At 44.5% G+C, this 14,035-nt stretch overlaps 1 protein-coding gene across 1 annotated transcript in view; it reads right to left on the bottom strand.

The window, feature by feature from the left end:
- Positions 1 to 14,035, bottom strand: part of PPP1R1B (protein phosphatase 1 regulatory inhibitor subunit 1B) — a 50,356-nt gene that overhangs the window by 22,278 nt on the left and 14,043 nt on the right. The window contains exon 4 of the mRNA XM_081837062.1: positions 5,349 to 5,424. Within this exon, the coding sequence (XP_081693188.1) occupies positions 5,349 to 5,424 (76 nt within the window). The remainder of the gene's footprint in view (positions 1 to 5,348; positions 5,425 to 14,035) is intronic.

Genomic DNA, 14,035 nt, shown 5'->3' with positions numbered 1-14,035 from the left:
TCTGGAGAGAATTCCCAGAGAGGCCTGAAGGGCCACATCCAGACCCCTCCCAGGGCTGCAGCTCCCTGTCCCGGTTTAAAGGCATGTACGATGTCTGGCATTCATCCCAATTTGCTTAAACAGAATTTATCATGAAAGGACCATGAGGATCATCTGGACCAATCTCCTGCAATGCAGGGATCATTTGCCCCTATTGGGGTTTGAACCCACGACCCTGAAATGACGAGCCTCATGCTCTACCCAACTGAGCTATGCGGGCGTTTGCCAGTCTTTGTTGAACATTTGATCTAATCTGTTCTCAGGGTGGCTGGATGACATCAGACATTCATTCAGATTTGCTTGCGGGGTCTTTATAAGTTTTCCTGTTAGTCACTGTTTCAAACCACACCTTTCAATGCATTTCCTTGTCATGTTTCTACATAGCAAAAAAACCTTTTTTTGTGTGGATTTGCTTTTGCATATGTACAGTATTTTGCCACATGTCCTGGATGCAATAACACTGCAATGGTGGTGGATTTACACTGTACTGTCCACACATCATTCAGCTTTTTTAGTTGCTACGCAATGCCACCATAGCATTCCTGGATTATTGTGGTCTGGAAGGGCACTTCTGTGCTATAGTGCAATGAAAGGAGGACATTCCCTCTCCCCATCCCTCACCCCCGGAACATTTTTATTTTTTAAAAAAAAGAAGTTGTGGGATTTCAGCAGAAAGCTACTGGACACGTCCCGAGTGGAGCAAAAGGCCTATTTTCACCCAAAACATCTGCAGGCACAAACTATACTGAAAGTGGGTTGGTGTACAACTGCGCAAATTGTGCAAACCTAACGTTGTATCACACTCTTGAATCCTGCCTGCAAATTAGTGACAGTCCGGTGGCACCCACAATCATAATCTTAGCTAATAATATAGCAATTGTCTTACATATTTTTAGAGCACTCTAATGTACTCTGCTAATTTCTATATAGGTAAAACTCTCCCCCCCCCCATTCCTATGTTCATTTCAGTTGTTCCTCTTTGCATCATTTCCCACTTTAATCCGCCTTTCTCAAACACCCAAAGTTGGATAGAGAATTCCTGGCGCAGCCCTCGTTCCAAGTTCTTCCCTCCCTGCCCTCCCCATCACCACCCAGAAGTGGCCTTGAGCCTTGGAGAGAGTCGAGAATCCTGCTGCAGCCATTCCCTTTCTCCTGGGATGCCCTCCTCTCCAGGCTGCATTCTGCAGGAAACGCTACCGATTATTGGCAGCGCTCATGACACAAACAGCAGATTGTGGGAAGAGGAACGCAGCACAAGGGAAGGTCTTTAAATAGGGCTTTGTTGTCAAACACATTGGCCTCCAACTGCCTTGGCGCTTCCAACCTCCGTTTGGGAAGTTAGCGCCACTTGTCACTCAGGGGGTGGGGGAGAGTGGATGTTCTTGCTGCTGACCTTAGTGCTAAAACTGGAAAATGCAAATGACTGGGTCGAAAGCTCTGCGTGTGTGTGCACATCCGTGCTTCGACTGGCTGCCTTTCATTTCTATCAGGTGATGTGTCAAAGCGAAAAAGAAAGGGCTTGCTTTTGTGAAGGGATGAGTAAGGCCTGTCTGTTGAAAGTTGACACAATGAGAACTAAAAGTCGGTGGTAAGAAGTCAATGGCAACTTCCTGCTGCATAGATATCAGCAGCACTGGGGAATGCACAATCAGAAGTACAAGGTCTTGGAGGTTCGAGACTCAATTTAAGTACAATGTGGGGCATGTTTTAGAAAAACCTTACTGTATGGTGTTCCATGTGCTCAGAATCACATATGAACTGGGCCATTGGCATTTGTGTGCACAATATTAGCATGCCAGGGATAAATGGCCCAGGAGACTGCGATGTTAATGTATGCTCAGGGACCAAAACTTGGCTTAACTGTGACGCCAATAACATGTTTTCCTAACGTGACCGACAGTGAGTTTAAACATAATTTAAATTGAGCTTGGAAGGAACTGCAGTGACAAACTGATGCTTAATGTGTGTGTGTGTCTCTCTCTTTCTCTGTGTAAAGTAGGTAATAAGAAGTGTTTGGAATACTTCCAGAAATTCCAGGTATTGCGCTTTCAAGAAACCAGCATCTGTGATCCTCGTCAGCTGTTTCTGTCAATGTTATATTTTGGAAGGCAGCAGCAAAGAGAGGCCTTCCTCAGCAGAGACCTTGATGTTAGTTTCAACAGACTCTGATTTCATTGCGTCGCTGTTAAATGTAGCTGCAAACCAGAGTTCTTTGGTTTTCCCATTCAAATCAGAAGGCCTGTGTTTATTTCCTTCCCAAGGGAGCCTAGAATTACTCAAGTCAAACTCAAGTTTTACCAAAACAAATTCCTTCCAGTAGCACCTTAAAGACCAACTAAGTCAGTTCTTGGTATGAGCTTTCGTGTGCATGCACACTTCTTCAGATTCTTTCGTGTGCATGCACACAAAAGCTCATACCAAGAACTGACTTAGTTGGTCTTTAAGGTGCTACTGGAAGGAATTTGTTTTGTTTTGACTATGGCAGACCAACACGGCTACCTATCTGTAACTCAAGTTTTACCTTCAGCCTTCAGATGCCTACTTGGGTGGGAGGTTTTTATTATTATTTTTTAAATAATATTTTATTAAGTTTTACAAAAGAAAGACAATAGGAGGTTTTTAAACAATGCCAGAATATGCTCTAGTGAGGGAGACTTTATGCAATGATTTCAACGTGGATATTTCCTTGAGGAAATCACCAAGGGGGCCAGGTAATTAATAGGCCAGGAAAGCTTCTGCTTAATTCAGCCTACAGTTGAAAATAAATATGTAATGGATGCATCATTGATGACCAAGAAGGGTCATTTACTTTTGCATCTATTGTGGGAGGGAGTCACACTGATTATAAACTTCTTCCTGGTATGTTCAAAATGCATATCAGCCAACATTTATTTCATGAAAATAGGGACGTCCTAAGGAAAAGTGGGACATTCTAGGATCAAATCAGAAACCTTGGTGGCTTCTGAAAATCTAGGACTGTCCCTGGAAAATAGGGGCACTTGGAGGCTCATCTTTTGTGGAGGACAAACCTGATCATGGTAATTTGCCATTAATTTTCAGTGGCCTTTTCTTGATACCAGCATCTACCCCAAAGGAGCCTGATAGTGTTTGGGGTATATTTGACTTAAGGCATTTGAAACAAAGCACCCATTTAAAGAGATCCAGGCCAGCGTTATGAATTAATCTCAAATCGAGGACTCTCTGGCTCAGATTTTGCGTGTCGTTAATCGCATACAGTTCCGAGTTCCCAACATTTTCATATCTATATATTTGTTTGCCGGAAGAAGCTGCTCACACGTTGCTTAAAAAGTGGGAATGCATCACACACAAAGAAAGAGGGAGACTTGCATAAAACTGGCATGTGTTGATTTTTGTGCATAAATGCAATTGAAGAAATAATTACTCTGTTTACAGAGAAAGAGAAAACATCATGGAATCATAGAGTTGGAAGGGACCCTGAGGATTGTCTAGTCCAGCCCCCCAGCAATGCAGAAATATGCAGCTGTTCCATTCGGGGATCGAACCTGCAGCCTTGGGCTTGTCAGCATCATGTTATAACCAACTGAGCCATCTCACTATGGTGGGGAAACTGAGGCCAGGTGGTTTGTGTACCTGCTCGGGCTGCTGCTCAGGTGGTAGCGAATTCAAGACCCTTTATCTTTAAAATGGACTTTGAAAGGACAGCCTCTGCAAGTCCTTCAAACAGAGGACTGTCCTCCGTACAGCCACTGAGAGACTGGCAGGGGAGCAGGTCATTTAATCCTCTTCCACTTCCAAGTTGGGCCTTGCTTGGAACAGATTGTCCTTAAAATGTGACCTTTTGGAAAGAAACTAAACTTTTATATGTTTCTGGCTGGAGCATTTAAAAGCTTCATGGCTTAAGGAGAAATGCAGAGAAGTATAGTTCATAACAGGGCTACCAACTTGAATAAAATATTAGGGGGGGGCAGGTAAGCCCCACCCAGCGTAACTGATCACAAGACGCAGTTCAGGCACACCATTTGAATAGCATTGCTCATCAACATGGGGGGTGACCCCCTCAAATATTTTATTGGGGGAGCTGAAGGGACCTCAGCCACTAGGAGCTGTCTTCTATGGGGGTGAGGAATCTCTAGCCTGAAGGCTAGATTTGTCCTGACACAGGTCCCAGTTTGGCCTGTGAGGCTGTTTTGCCCAAACCGTGCCCACATAATATGTAGCACCAGGCGTAGGGCAGGCTGTACGACCAAGCTTCACATGGGGAACTTGACTGTGCAGCTGATCCCTGCAGAAAGTAGTCCTGAAATCACCACCCAACAGCTGATGGGTGACTTAAAAGTCTGCTGCATCAGCTTCAGGGCTGAGTTCTCCATGGGGCAACTCAATCCTTCCAAAAGGATGCTTGGAGTCATCACTCTTGCAGCTTCAAGCCTGTTGATAAACAGTGCTTCAAAGCACCGCATAGAGCTTCGATCATCGCCTGATGCCATTGTGACATCATCGGGTGACTGACAGGTGGGTGACCCTGCCCACCCATCAAGGGGCAGGGGAGAATAAGGTTCTGGCTTGCTGACCAGATGAGATTCCCACCTCCCCATTTTATATACTGTACACACATACACTGCTATGAGTCACCCCATCTCCCTGGCATCTTGGTTCTGTTCATCAGAAACGAAGAAAGTCGGCGCAAGGTAATGCAAAGTTTGGTTCATGCATAACCCACCCACCCGCCCACACATATTCCTTTCCTTCCCCAGCCCTTCTCTCTGTGTGCCCAAGGTCACCTTCGCTGCTGTGGAATGGTTAGCTTTCTGAGCAGATGGAGTTGTCAACTCTTTATGAAAAAATATAAAAATAAAAGCATAGGGTGGGAAGAGAGGGGGGCACCTCGCATATCCAAATCAAGTGCGTGCGGAGTCTGTTTCCTTAGAACTGCAAGTTCCCCGGCAGCCTGGGGGATGGGGGGGGGGCGGGGACGGAGGGAGGGGTAGCAGCAAGGGAGTTTCATGCAACTGTGAGAAAGAAGAAGAAGAAGAAGAAGAAGAAGACAAAGACAATGTTTTTCTTGGGAATTATGTATGGACTGAAGTCGCAAGTGGACTCTCTCTCTCTCTCTCTCTCTCTCTCTCTCTCTCTCTCTCTCCCCAGAGAGAGAGAGAGAGAGAGAGAGAGAGAGTTAGTTAAAAGGTGTTAAATTCCAGAACTTTGTGTGTATGTGTGCAGATGCATCCAATGAAGTCAAATGGTGGGCGATTCAGGACAGACAGAAGGAAGCCCTTTTGCATTAACACTGAAAACTGCGAGTCACAAACAATTCAAAGCTACCTTACCTTTAAGAGAAGGTGGGGTGTAGACACAGGGGGCATTCCTTTTGTTTTTAAGGTGGTAGCCTTCACCCAAAGCTCTCTGGGAAAAGAAAACAAGAGTCATCAGGTCAAAGGCACAGCTCTCCAAAGATTTCCCAAAGAATGGGGAATGTGACGACGCACAATATTTTATTTTCAACAAATCAACATATAAACACTTATTAAATTAAAATATTGGCTTTGATCCAGGATTCTGAGTGTTTGGATAGGCATTTCTTATTTTGTTTTCAGTGGCTGCTCCCCAACTCTTTGACATTGGAAATGGCTTCTGAAACTTGTTAGTTTTCAACGCGGCTATCACAATTAATTAAATTTATATACTTCCCTTCATCAAGAGACCACAGGACAGTTTACAGCATAAAACACAAGATACATTATATAATAATAGTAAAAGGAGGAAAAGATAATCTCTCTCTCTCTCTCTCTCTCTCTCTCTCTCTCTCTCTCACACACACACACACACACACACACACAGGCCATAAATTGATTAATGTTTTTGCTGGGCACCTGAAGATATGCAATGAAGAAACCAGGTGAGAGCATTCAACAAAATGGGAGTAACCACAGAAAAGGCCCATTCTTATGTTGCCACCCTCCAGACTTCCTGTGGAGGGACACACAAATAAATGTCAATTATAATCCAATTAAAGAAACTGCAGTCAATTAACTGTGATGATGAGTTCATCAGTACAATTTGCATACAACTGCAGGTAACTATTATGATAATTCGGATGCAGGGAAAGTGACTATGTTTTTCGATAATATAGCAGTCATAATCTAAGAAGAGTAAGAACGGAGAAAGACACTTCTAAGTGGGTGTCGACTGCCTGCAAGGTTTTTTCTAAATGCTTGTTTTCTAAATATTACAAAAACAGGTCTAGGCCAGGACAGGCAGCATAGTGCCCTCCATATGTTGTTGGACTACAATGCCCATCAGCCTCCAGCCAGCAAGGTCAATGGTCAGGGATGATGGGAGTTGTAGTCCAACAACTTCTGGAGAGCACCACCAGATGTTTTACCCTAGAATGGGAAAATCCAAAGTATTATTATTATTATTATTATTATTATTATTATTATTATTATTATTATTACAGGGGGAATAGGGGCTGGCATTTTGATACCAATGACATTGCGTGGGCTCTGCCAAAAAGTTGCATGCACGAGGAGCACTTGTCAGCCCACAATACACACCTGTCTGGAAGGAACCCCTAATTCCTATAATTTAATATCCATGATGCATTTAACATTTAATGTTCTATGTTGTTATGCCCTAAAAGCTCTGCGTAAGTGTTTACTGCCATGTCACCAGGAGAAATAGGAAACTCAATTCAGTTTGCAGTTAAGGACATGTATATCAAACTGAAACAACACGAGAGCCAAAACTCAGCTATCCTTCAAAACTTGCACTTGTCCGAAATTTGTGATACAGTTCTCTAACAAAACAAACTGCTCCAGAAACCTGGAAAACTGGGTTTAAGACTGGAAGATGAGAGAACTGAAACTGATCAGTCTTTCAATCCCTAGTTATGGGCTCCTTGCAAGTGGTCGCTGTGATAATCTCTTGCTCTGGGCCACAAACCTCCTAGAAAATTAACCTCCTACACTGGCTAGTCTACTTTCCAGCAAGGACCGAGGCATCCCCTTTTGTTCCAAGGAATGGGAATCTTGGCCCCATTGGCCAATAACATGACTTCCTGTTTGGAAAGACACAAAGGTGTCCTAATCTGACACTGGTGAACTTTCCTTCCCAATGCCAAATATGGTAACTGGTCAGAAGAGTGTAAGCAAAACACACCACCAAGACTCCCCAAGAGAATTTTTATAGGGCCAGAAGCATCCTGTAGCTGTTCAGGGTGTCTCAATAAAACAAAGGGAGAGGGGAGAGTTGCTATTTTTAAGTTTCCTTTACAGTGTCTGGAATTACGTTCGGTTTTCCTAAAATATGTTTTCCCTTTGTTTAGCGATGCTTGTTTTGGCTTTAATGTTGTTCTCGGCAACCTCAAAACCTGCCTGAAAGACTGCCTCGTGCACAGCGCAGAGGCACAACCGCAACGGATTTGGAAAGCGGCGTTGAGCCAAAAGGAGGTAGGCAGTTGCTTTTAATACACAAGTGCCCCATCTTTCGTGCGGGATAGGGGTGGCGGAGAGAAAATCATACAAAAAGGTTTGTGAGGATTTGATGGGAGGGGAGAGAAGGCATCCTTGTTGCCAAGACAACCAGGCCTACACGTTGCCTGTGATGGTTTCACTGTGGCGTCTTATGTCAAGGAAGAGCATGTTGAACATGATGCCTCGGCAGTGGAGACGTATTTACTTTCCCCTCATGCCATGAAAGAGGGCAACACAGGACATAATGGTGCTAATGACACCATCACATTCACAACATTATCCCTGATCGGCTGGGATCATGTGGTGATGGAGAAGAAAGCCTTTAAAAACACTCACTGACTTTGTTTTTTCACCTCACTCAAGCTCCTTTGAGCTCATGAACTTTATGAAAAAACCAAGATTGTATTTACGGTATATGTTATAAAATGGAAAGTTAATAAGTATTATTTTTTAAAAAATAAAATAAAAACACACTTTGACAAGGGGAAAGCCTTCATAAGAGCCAACTCCTAGGGGCCGAGGTCCCTTCGCACCCTCAATAAAATATTTGAAGGGGCTGCCCCCCCAATGTTGATGGGTCTTGCCATTCAAATGGCATGCATCGATTATGTGATCTTGTGATCGATTATGCAGGGCAGGTTATTACCTGGACTACCCCAATATTTTATTCAAGTCAGCACCCCTGAGAGCCTATGAGGTGTAATGGTTAGCGCGTCAGACTAGAACCGGGGAGATCATTGTTCAAATCCCCACTCAGCCCATGAAGCTACCTGGTTGACCTTGGGCCAGTGGCCTAGCCTACCTCACAGGGTTGTTTTGACGATAAAATGGGGAAAGGGGCAGAACCATGTGCCACACCAAAGAGCTTCCCTTGAAGGGGAAATGGGATATCAATGTAATAATAAGTAGTGAAATAAACATTATCATAAGTTAATAAATGCAGCACCAGATGAGGGAACAGTGGCTGTGAACAGCTGCAACAACAAAAAATAATGTAAAGCTTTTTTTTTAACAGTAAAGAGTTTTATTGGAGGTGGGGGGAAGGCCCAAGGAGGAACCTCTGGCACAGGGCAGTTGACCCACATCGGTAATACTTAGAGGATCGTGATGACACCTGTTTACCTCAGGGAAAAGAAAGGGGTGGTGTGGACAGAGGCATTCTGGGAAAAGCAGGAGCAGGGTTACTGCTGAAACGGTCCCAGGAAAGATCCTGAGAAGTGGCAGGAAGTGTACTTCTCTTGAAAAAGATAATCTGCTTTTGTCCTTCTCACCAGTGCTGGCCCAAGGCATGGTGGGACCTGAAGCAGAGCCCTTGGGAAAGTCTCCTCCCCTGAAATGTCTCCCTGCTGCATCATTTAGACACCAAATCTTGCCTTAATCTATTCCCTCCCCACCCTTCCCTGGTGCTGCCTGAAGCAGGTCATTTCACTGGCCCCACTTCCTCCCTGAACTCCAGTTCACAGAGAAGGGAGGGTGTTTATGGCGTTAGACAGGGCTTCTTAAGTGGAACTATAAATAAATAAATAAATAAATAAATAAATAAATAAGATCCGCATTACTAAATTTCCAGCCTTTAATCAGAAAATTAAGCAACTGAAGTGTTAGTTGTTTAATTGGTGATGGAAATATTTGAAAGGCAAGGCTGAGAATTATGTTCACACTTTGTTGAGGTTATTTTGGTTCTTCTGATGTAACTGTAATACAGAATGGAAGGATTTTTTTAAAATTATTACATATATAAAAACGATGGCCTTTCTTTTGCATTAAACTGTGAGTTCTCACACGTTCTTTCGGTAGCTTAAATATTTCAGTAGCTTTTTAAAAAAAGAAATCTGAAAATATATAGATTTTGGAAATAACTTTCACATTTAATTACAGTACTCGAACGAGCTAAAACCCAGATGATTAATCGCAGTAAAGTTTTTTCAAAGCAGTTTTTGACTGCTATGTAAGCTAGCCGTTACCTATCTATCCAGCTCTGGAAACCAGCAAAATCCTTTCCTTCCCTTTTGTTGTTGTTGTTCACTGGACAAAAGCTCTGATCACATTTTGGAAAATGTCCGTGTTCCCCGCTCAATTTGGGGTTGGGAAACAGGTGAAAAAGGTATGCATTCTGTCTGACCTCTGCCAAGGGCTTTACCTCCCACCACCGCCCAGAAAAAAGGGGGGGAAAGCAAGCTGCCAACTGGGGAATGGGGCGGCACACTCAGCGATTAAAGGGATAATCTGATAAAACAACAGACAAGTCATGGGGAGAGTTTGAAAAGCAGCCAGTCTTTCTCAAAGGCACTAAGCTTCTGGCTCCTGACTTGCTGTCCCCAGGATCCCATTCCAGAACAGTACTTTGTCGCATATTAAAGAGGAATTTAATGTGATTGAAGATCAAGGGGAAGTCATGGAAAAATGCAAGCAGGAATAAATTTTCTCTGCAGGCTTGGTTGTGTTTGTGTGTGTGAGAGAGGGGTGGGATAAGCTCAAGAGCCAGACTTTCCAATGGGGCATTCTTTGTTTATTTGAGTAAATTCCAAGGTCTTCTAGCACAGCAGAATTGCAGATTGCAATGCCCAGGTGAAGGGCATTCAATGAAGAGATGCAGAGTCTCACAGTTGTTGCAGTCCCCTGGCCTTCATGTTCTCCCCCCCCCCCCCCCGCGCTTACTATTACAGTGGTACCTCGGGTTAAGAACTTAATTCGTTCTGGAGGTCCGTTCTTAACCTAAAACTGTTCTTAACCTGAAGCACCACTTTAGCTAATGGGGCCTCCCTCTGCTGCTGTGCCGCCAGAGCACGATTTCTGTTCTCATCCTGAAGCAAAGTTCTTAACCCAAGGTAGTATTTCTGGGTTAGCGGAGTCTGTAACCTGAAGCGTATGTAACCTGAGGTACCACTGTACTGAAATAATGGCATAACCTTCCAACATTTCTCCGATGGAAATAGGGACGCCCCATTCCATAATGATAATTTTACTATTTATACCCCACACATCTTACTGGGTTGCCCCAGCCACTCTGGGGAGCTTCCAACATATACAGTGGTACCTTGGGTTACATATGCTTCAGGTTACATATGCTTCAGGTTACAGACTACGCTAACCCAGAAATATTACCTCGGGTTAATAACTTTGCTTCAGGATGAGAACAGAAATGGTGCAGCGGCAGCAGGAGGCCCCATTAGCTAAAGTGGTGCTTCAGGTTAAGAACAGTTTCAGATTAAGAACGGACCTCCGGAACGAATTAAGTACTTAACCCGAGGTACCACTGTATAAAAATGTAATAAAACATTAAAGCTTTTTTTAAAAAAAAATCCCTATACAGACAGCTTGGGAGTCGAATAACTCCATACCCTCCAACATTTCTCCAATGAAAATAGGGAAAAGCATGACATTCCAGGAAATCAGAAAGTGGGATGGCTTCTCTAAATCAGGGACATCCCTGGAAAATAGGGACACTTGGAGGGTCTGTAATGGGGGAGCCTGAAGGATATCTAGCAGCTGAAGAAAGAAAGAGTCTACCTCTGCCTTCTAAAGTCAGCCAGTTCTCTCTCTCAGCAACAGGATTATTCACACATTCAGTTCAAATGGTGTCCTGTGTCTCTCTGCCACCTTTTAGAATGCTGGATTTTTTTCATGTCTCAGTTCAAAAAAACAAAAGAGCAATTATTCAGGCCACACCGATGGACAGGGTGGCTGCCTCATCTATTTCATCTGGCTTGGCAGAAACAGAAATTTAGCAGGTGAAGCTTTTCCAAGTGTAGGAGATAAGTGACAGTGAAAAGTGTCACGTGCTGGGTTTAAGTTTCAGGCTGCTGTTCAAAGCACAGGGGGTGTCAGCTTTGCCACAGGGGTGGCCTTCCTGTGTGGCAGGAGGGCAGCTGTGCCGCTCTTCTCTTCCCTCTCCATCTTAAAAACGTTCTGGGAAACAGTTGCTTGCAGGCAACCTGCTTACTGAGCATCCAGGGAGGGTAGATTATTTAATGTTCACTGAGCACTCATTCTGACTTCACTCTCAGGGTTTGCACACAATGGAGTTTATTGTGTTTTTGCTGGTGTGTTAAGAGTTAGAAGATCTCTCTCTCTCTCTCTCTCTCTCTCTCTCTCTCTCTCTCTCTCTCTCTCTTCTGATCCCTCAGTCAGAGTTGCCAACCTAAATAAAATACTGTATTGGGGAGGGGGCAAGTAAGTCCCGCACCACATAATTGATCACAAGCCATGGCACACATACACCATTTGAATGGCAATGCTCAATGCCCCCAGTCCCTCAAATATTTTAGGGGGGGGGGGTCCAAGGAGATCTTGGCTCCTAGGAGTTGGCTCCTATGCCTCAGCTTTACAGAAAACTGCACAAGCAATTTGCAATAGCCTGAGTGTGGGCTTTTGCAGACTTCTTGGGCGGGGAATTTTCTTTAAAAAAAAACAAAAAACCAAGCACAGCTATCTATATGCACACCCTGTAGGTACTTAACTGGCACAATAGACTCAGCAAATGAGAAGGCAAGGACAAACACAAAAGGGATTGCCTACTGGTGTGCATGGGAAAGCCCAAAGTTTTGCTTCCTATACAAATGTAAATATGTGCAGGGGTGGATTTTGATTAGCAGCTAAATAATGCTCAAATGTGGACCAACTTTTACACCCCCAAAGCCTTACTTCTTCCCTCCAAAGGGTTCTATCCTCTCCTGTGTCTGTCAGGTTTGTGGGGCCTCTGGGCAACAGGCCCTGGGTGGGCCCCCTCTTCTGTCAGTGGGCCCGATGGACTTCCTTAGCTCCAAGCAGGACTGGGCTGATGGGTCTAACCACACTTCATTTCTCACAGCGATATTAGGTTGGGGGCACTGTGGCAAAAAAAGGGGGGCTTGATCTAGTCACCTGCTGCTTTTCAGAACATCAGGCCAGAAAAATGAAGAGGAGGAGGAGGAGGAGGAAGAAGAAGAAGAAGAAGAAGAAGAAGAAGAAGAAGAAGAAGAAGAAGGAGAAGAAGAAGAAACCCCAAGGTATCAGTGGGTCTGCCAGAGTGCTGGGGCCCTGGCAACTGTCTCAGAGGTTGCCAAGAGTTGATGCCTGCTGAAGTTTCTAAATGAATTGCCGATCTGAGCAATGCCGACCTGAGCAGAGACGCCAGTCATGTGCAGCCTGCTTTGAGGGTGGATAATTCTGCTGTGATTCTGTGCCAAGTGTGATTGAACCCTCTGCTGCAGAGATGAGGGAGAATCAGCAAGCCAGTGAAGGCTGGTGGAAAGAGGCAACCTCAGAGCAGGGACTCATGCAGGGAGTGGTGGGTGGACTCCATGCAGGTCCGCCCAGAGTGCCTTGCCTCCATGGATGGCTTGCCCTGCCCCCGGGCGCCTGAGCGACTAGCTACCCTGCTGCAGACTCCACTGTATCAAGGAGCCAACTAGGGCTGAAGTCCCTTCACCCCTCACCCAGGAAAACATTTGAGGGGGCTTGCCCCCCAAGTTGATAGGCATTGCCATTCAAATGGTGTGCATGCGCTGCGTCTTGTGATTATTTTATTCGAGCTAGCACCCCTCATCAAGTATTTTGGGTTCTGTTACGTATTTACTTGACCTCGCCACAATAATTTATTAGCATGCACTGGCACAAAGTTTGAGAATTCCTGGGTTAATTCATTCCAGTTCTCCTGTGAGTTTCCTCTTTGCTAGCTAAGGGCTGCTATTCAGCACAGTACACGAAGCTAAAGGCTCGTCCACACTCCTGTTTGTCCTGGGCCTGGAAAGCATGGGTCCAAGTGTTTTTCTCCTTGTCCCATGCTTTCCAGACTTTCCCTCACTCTTTAGAGCTAAATTGGAACAAACGGCAGTCTGCAGAAAACCCAATTGCCATTTGTTTGGATTTAGCGCCAAAGAATGGGTTTCCCTGGGGTTGGGGGAGCAGTGGGGCATGCAGAGGTGCAGATAAACCCTGAGTTGCTCACTATTATTATTATTATTATTATTATTTAAACTTATTAGTCGCTTGTCTTCTGAAGGTCTCCAAGTGATTTACAGCAAAGAAAAATACACAATACACAATATTATAGGGGGAAAGGGGGGTATCATATCATACATTAATTTTACATATAACATCTGTGGGGGTGGGGAACAAGCCACATAAATAGTAGCGAGCAATATTGGCAATATTCAATTGATAAACAAATAAATACACTGATCCACTAATTAGCAAATAAACAAAACCTCAGCCTCCCCCTATTTTGAGAATTATTCACCTTGAACCAACAATTCCCACCCCCCATTTAAGAAGAAGAAGAATAATTTGGATATCCCACTTTATCACTACCCAAAGGAGTCTCAAAGCGGCTAACAATCTCCTTTCCCTTCCTCCCTCACAACAAACACTCTGTGAGGTGAGTGAGGCTGAGAGACTTCAGAGAAGTGTGACGAGCCCAAGGTCACCAGCAGCTGCATGTGGAGGAGCGGGGAATCGAACCCGGTTCACCAGATTACGAATCCACTGCTCCTAACCACTACACCACACTGGCTCTCATGCGCTGTCTCTGACACTCATGCAAGCAGAAGCTTGAATGCTGC

The sequence above is a fragment of the Podarcis erhardii genome (assembly GCF_964252035.2).
Source record: "Podarcis erhardii genome assembly, chromosome: 13".
In the NCBI taxonomy this organism is placed as follows: domain Eukaryota; kingdom Metazoa; phylum Chordata; class Lepidosauria; order Squamata; family Lacertidae; genus Podarcis; species Podarcis erhardii.
The sequence above is the reverse complement of the archived record's forward strand: the minus strand, read 5'-3'. Positions and strand labels throughout refer to the sequence as shown.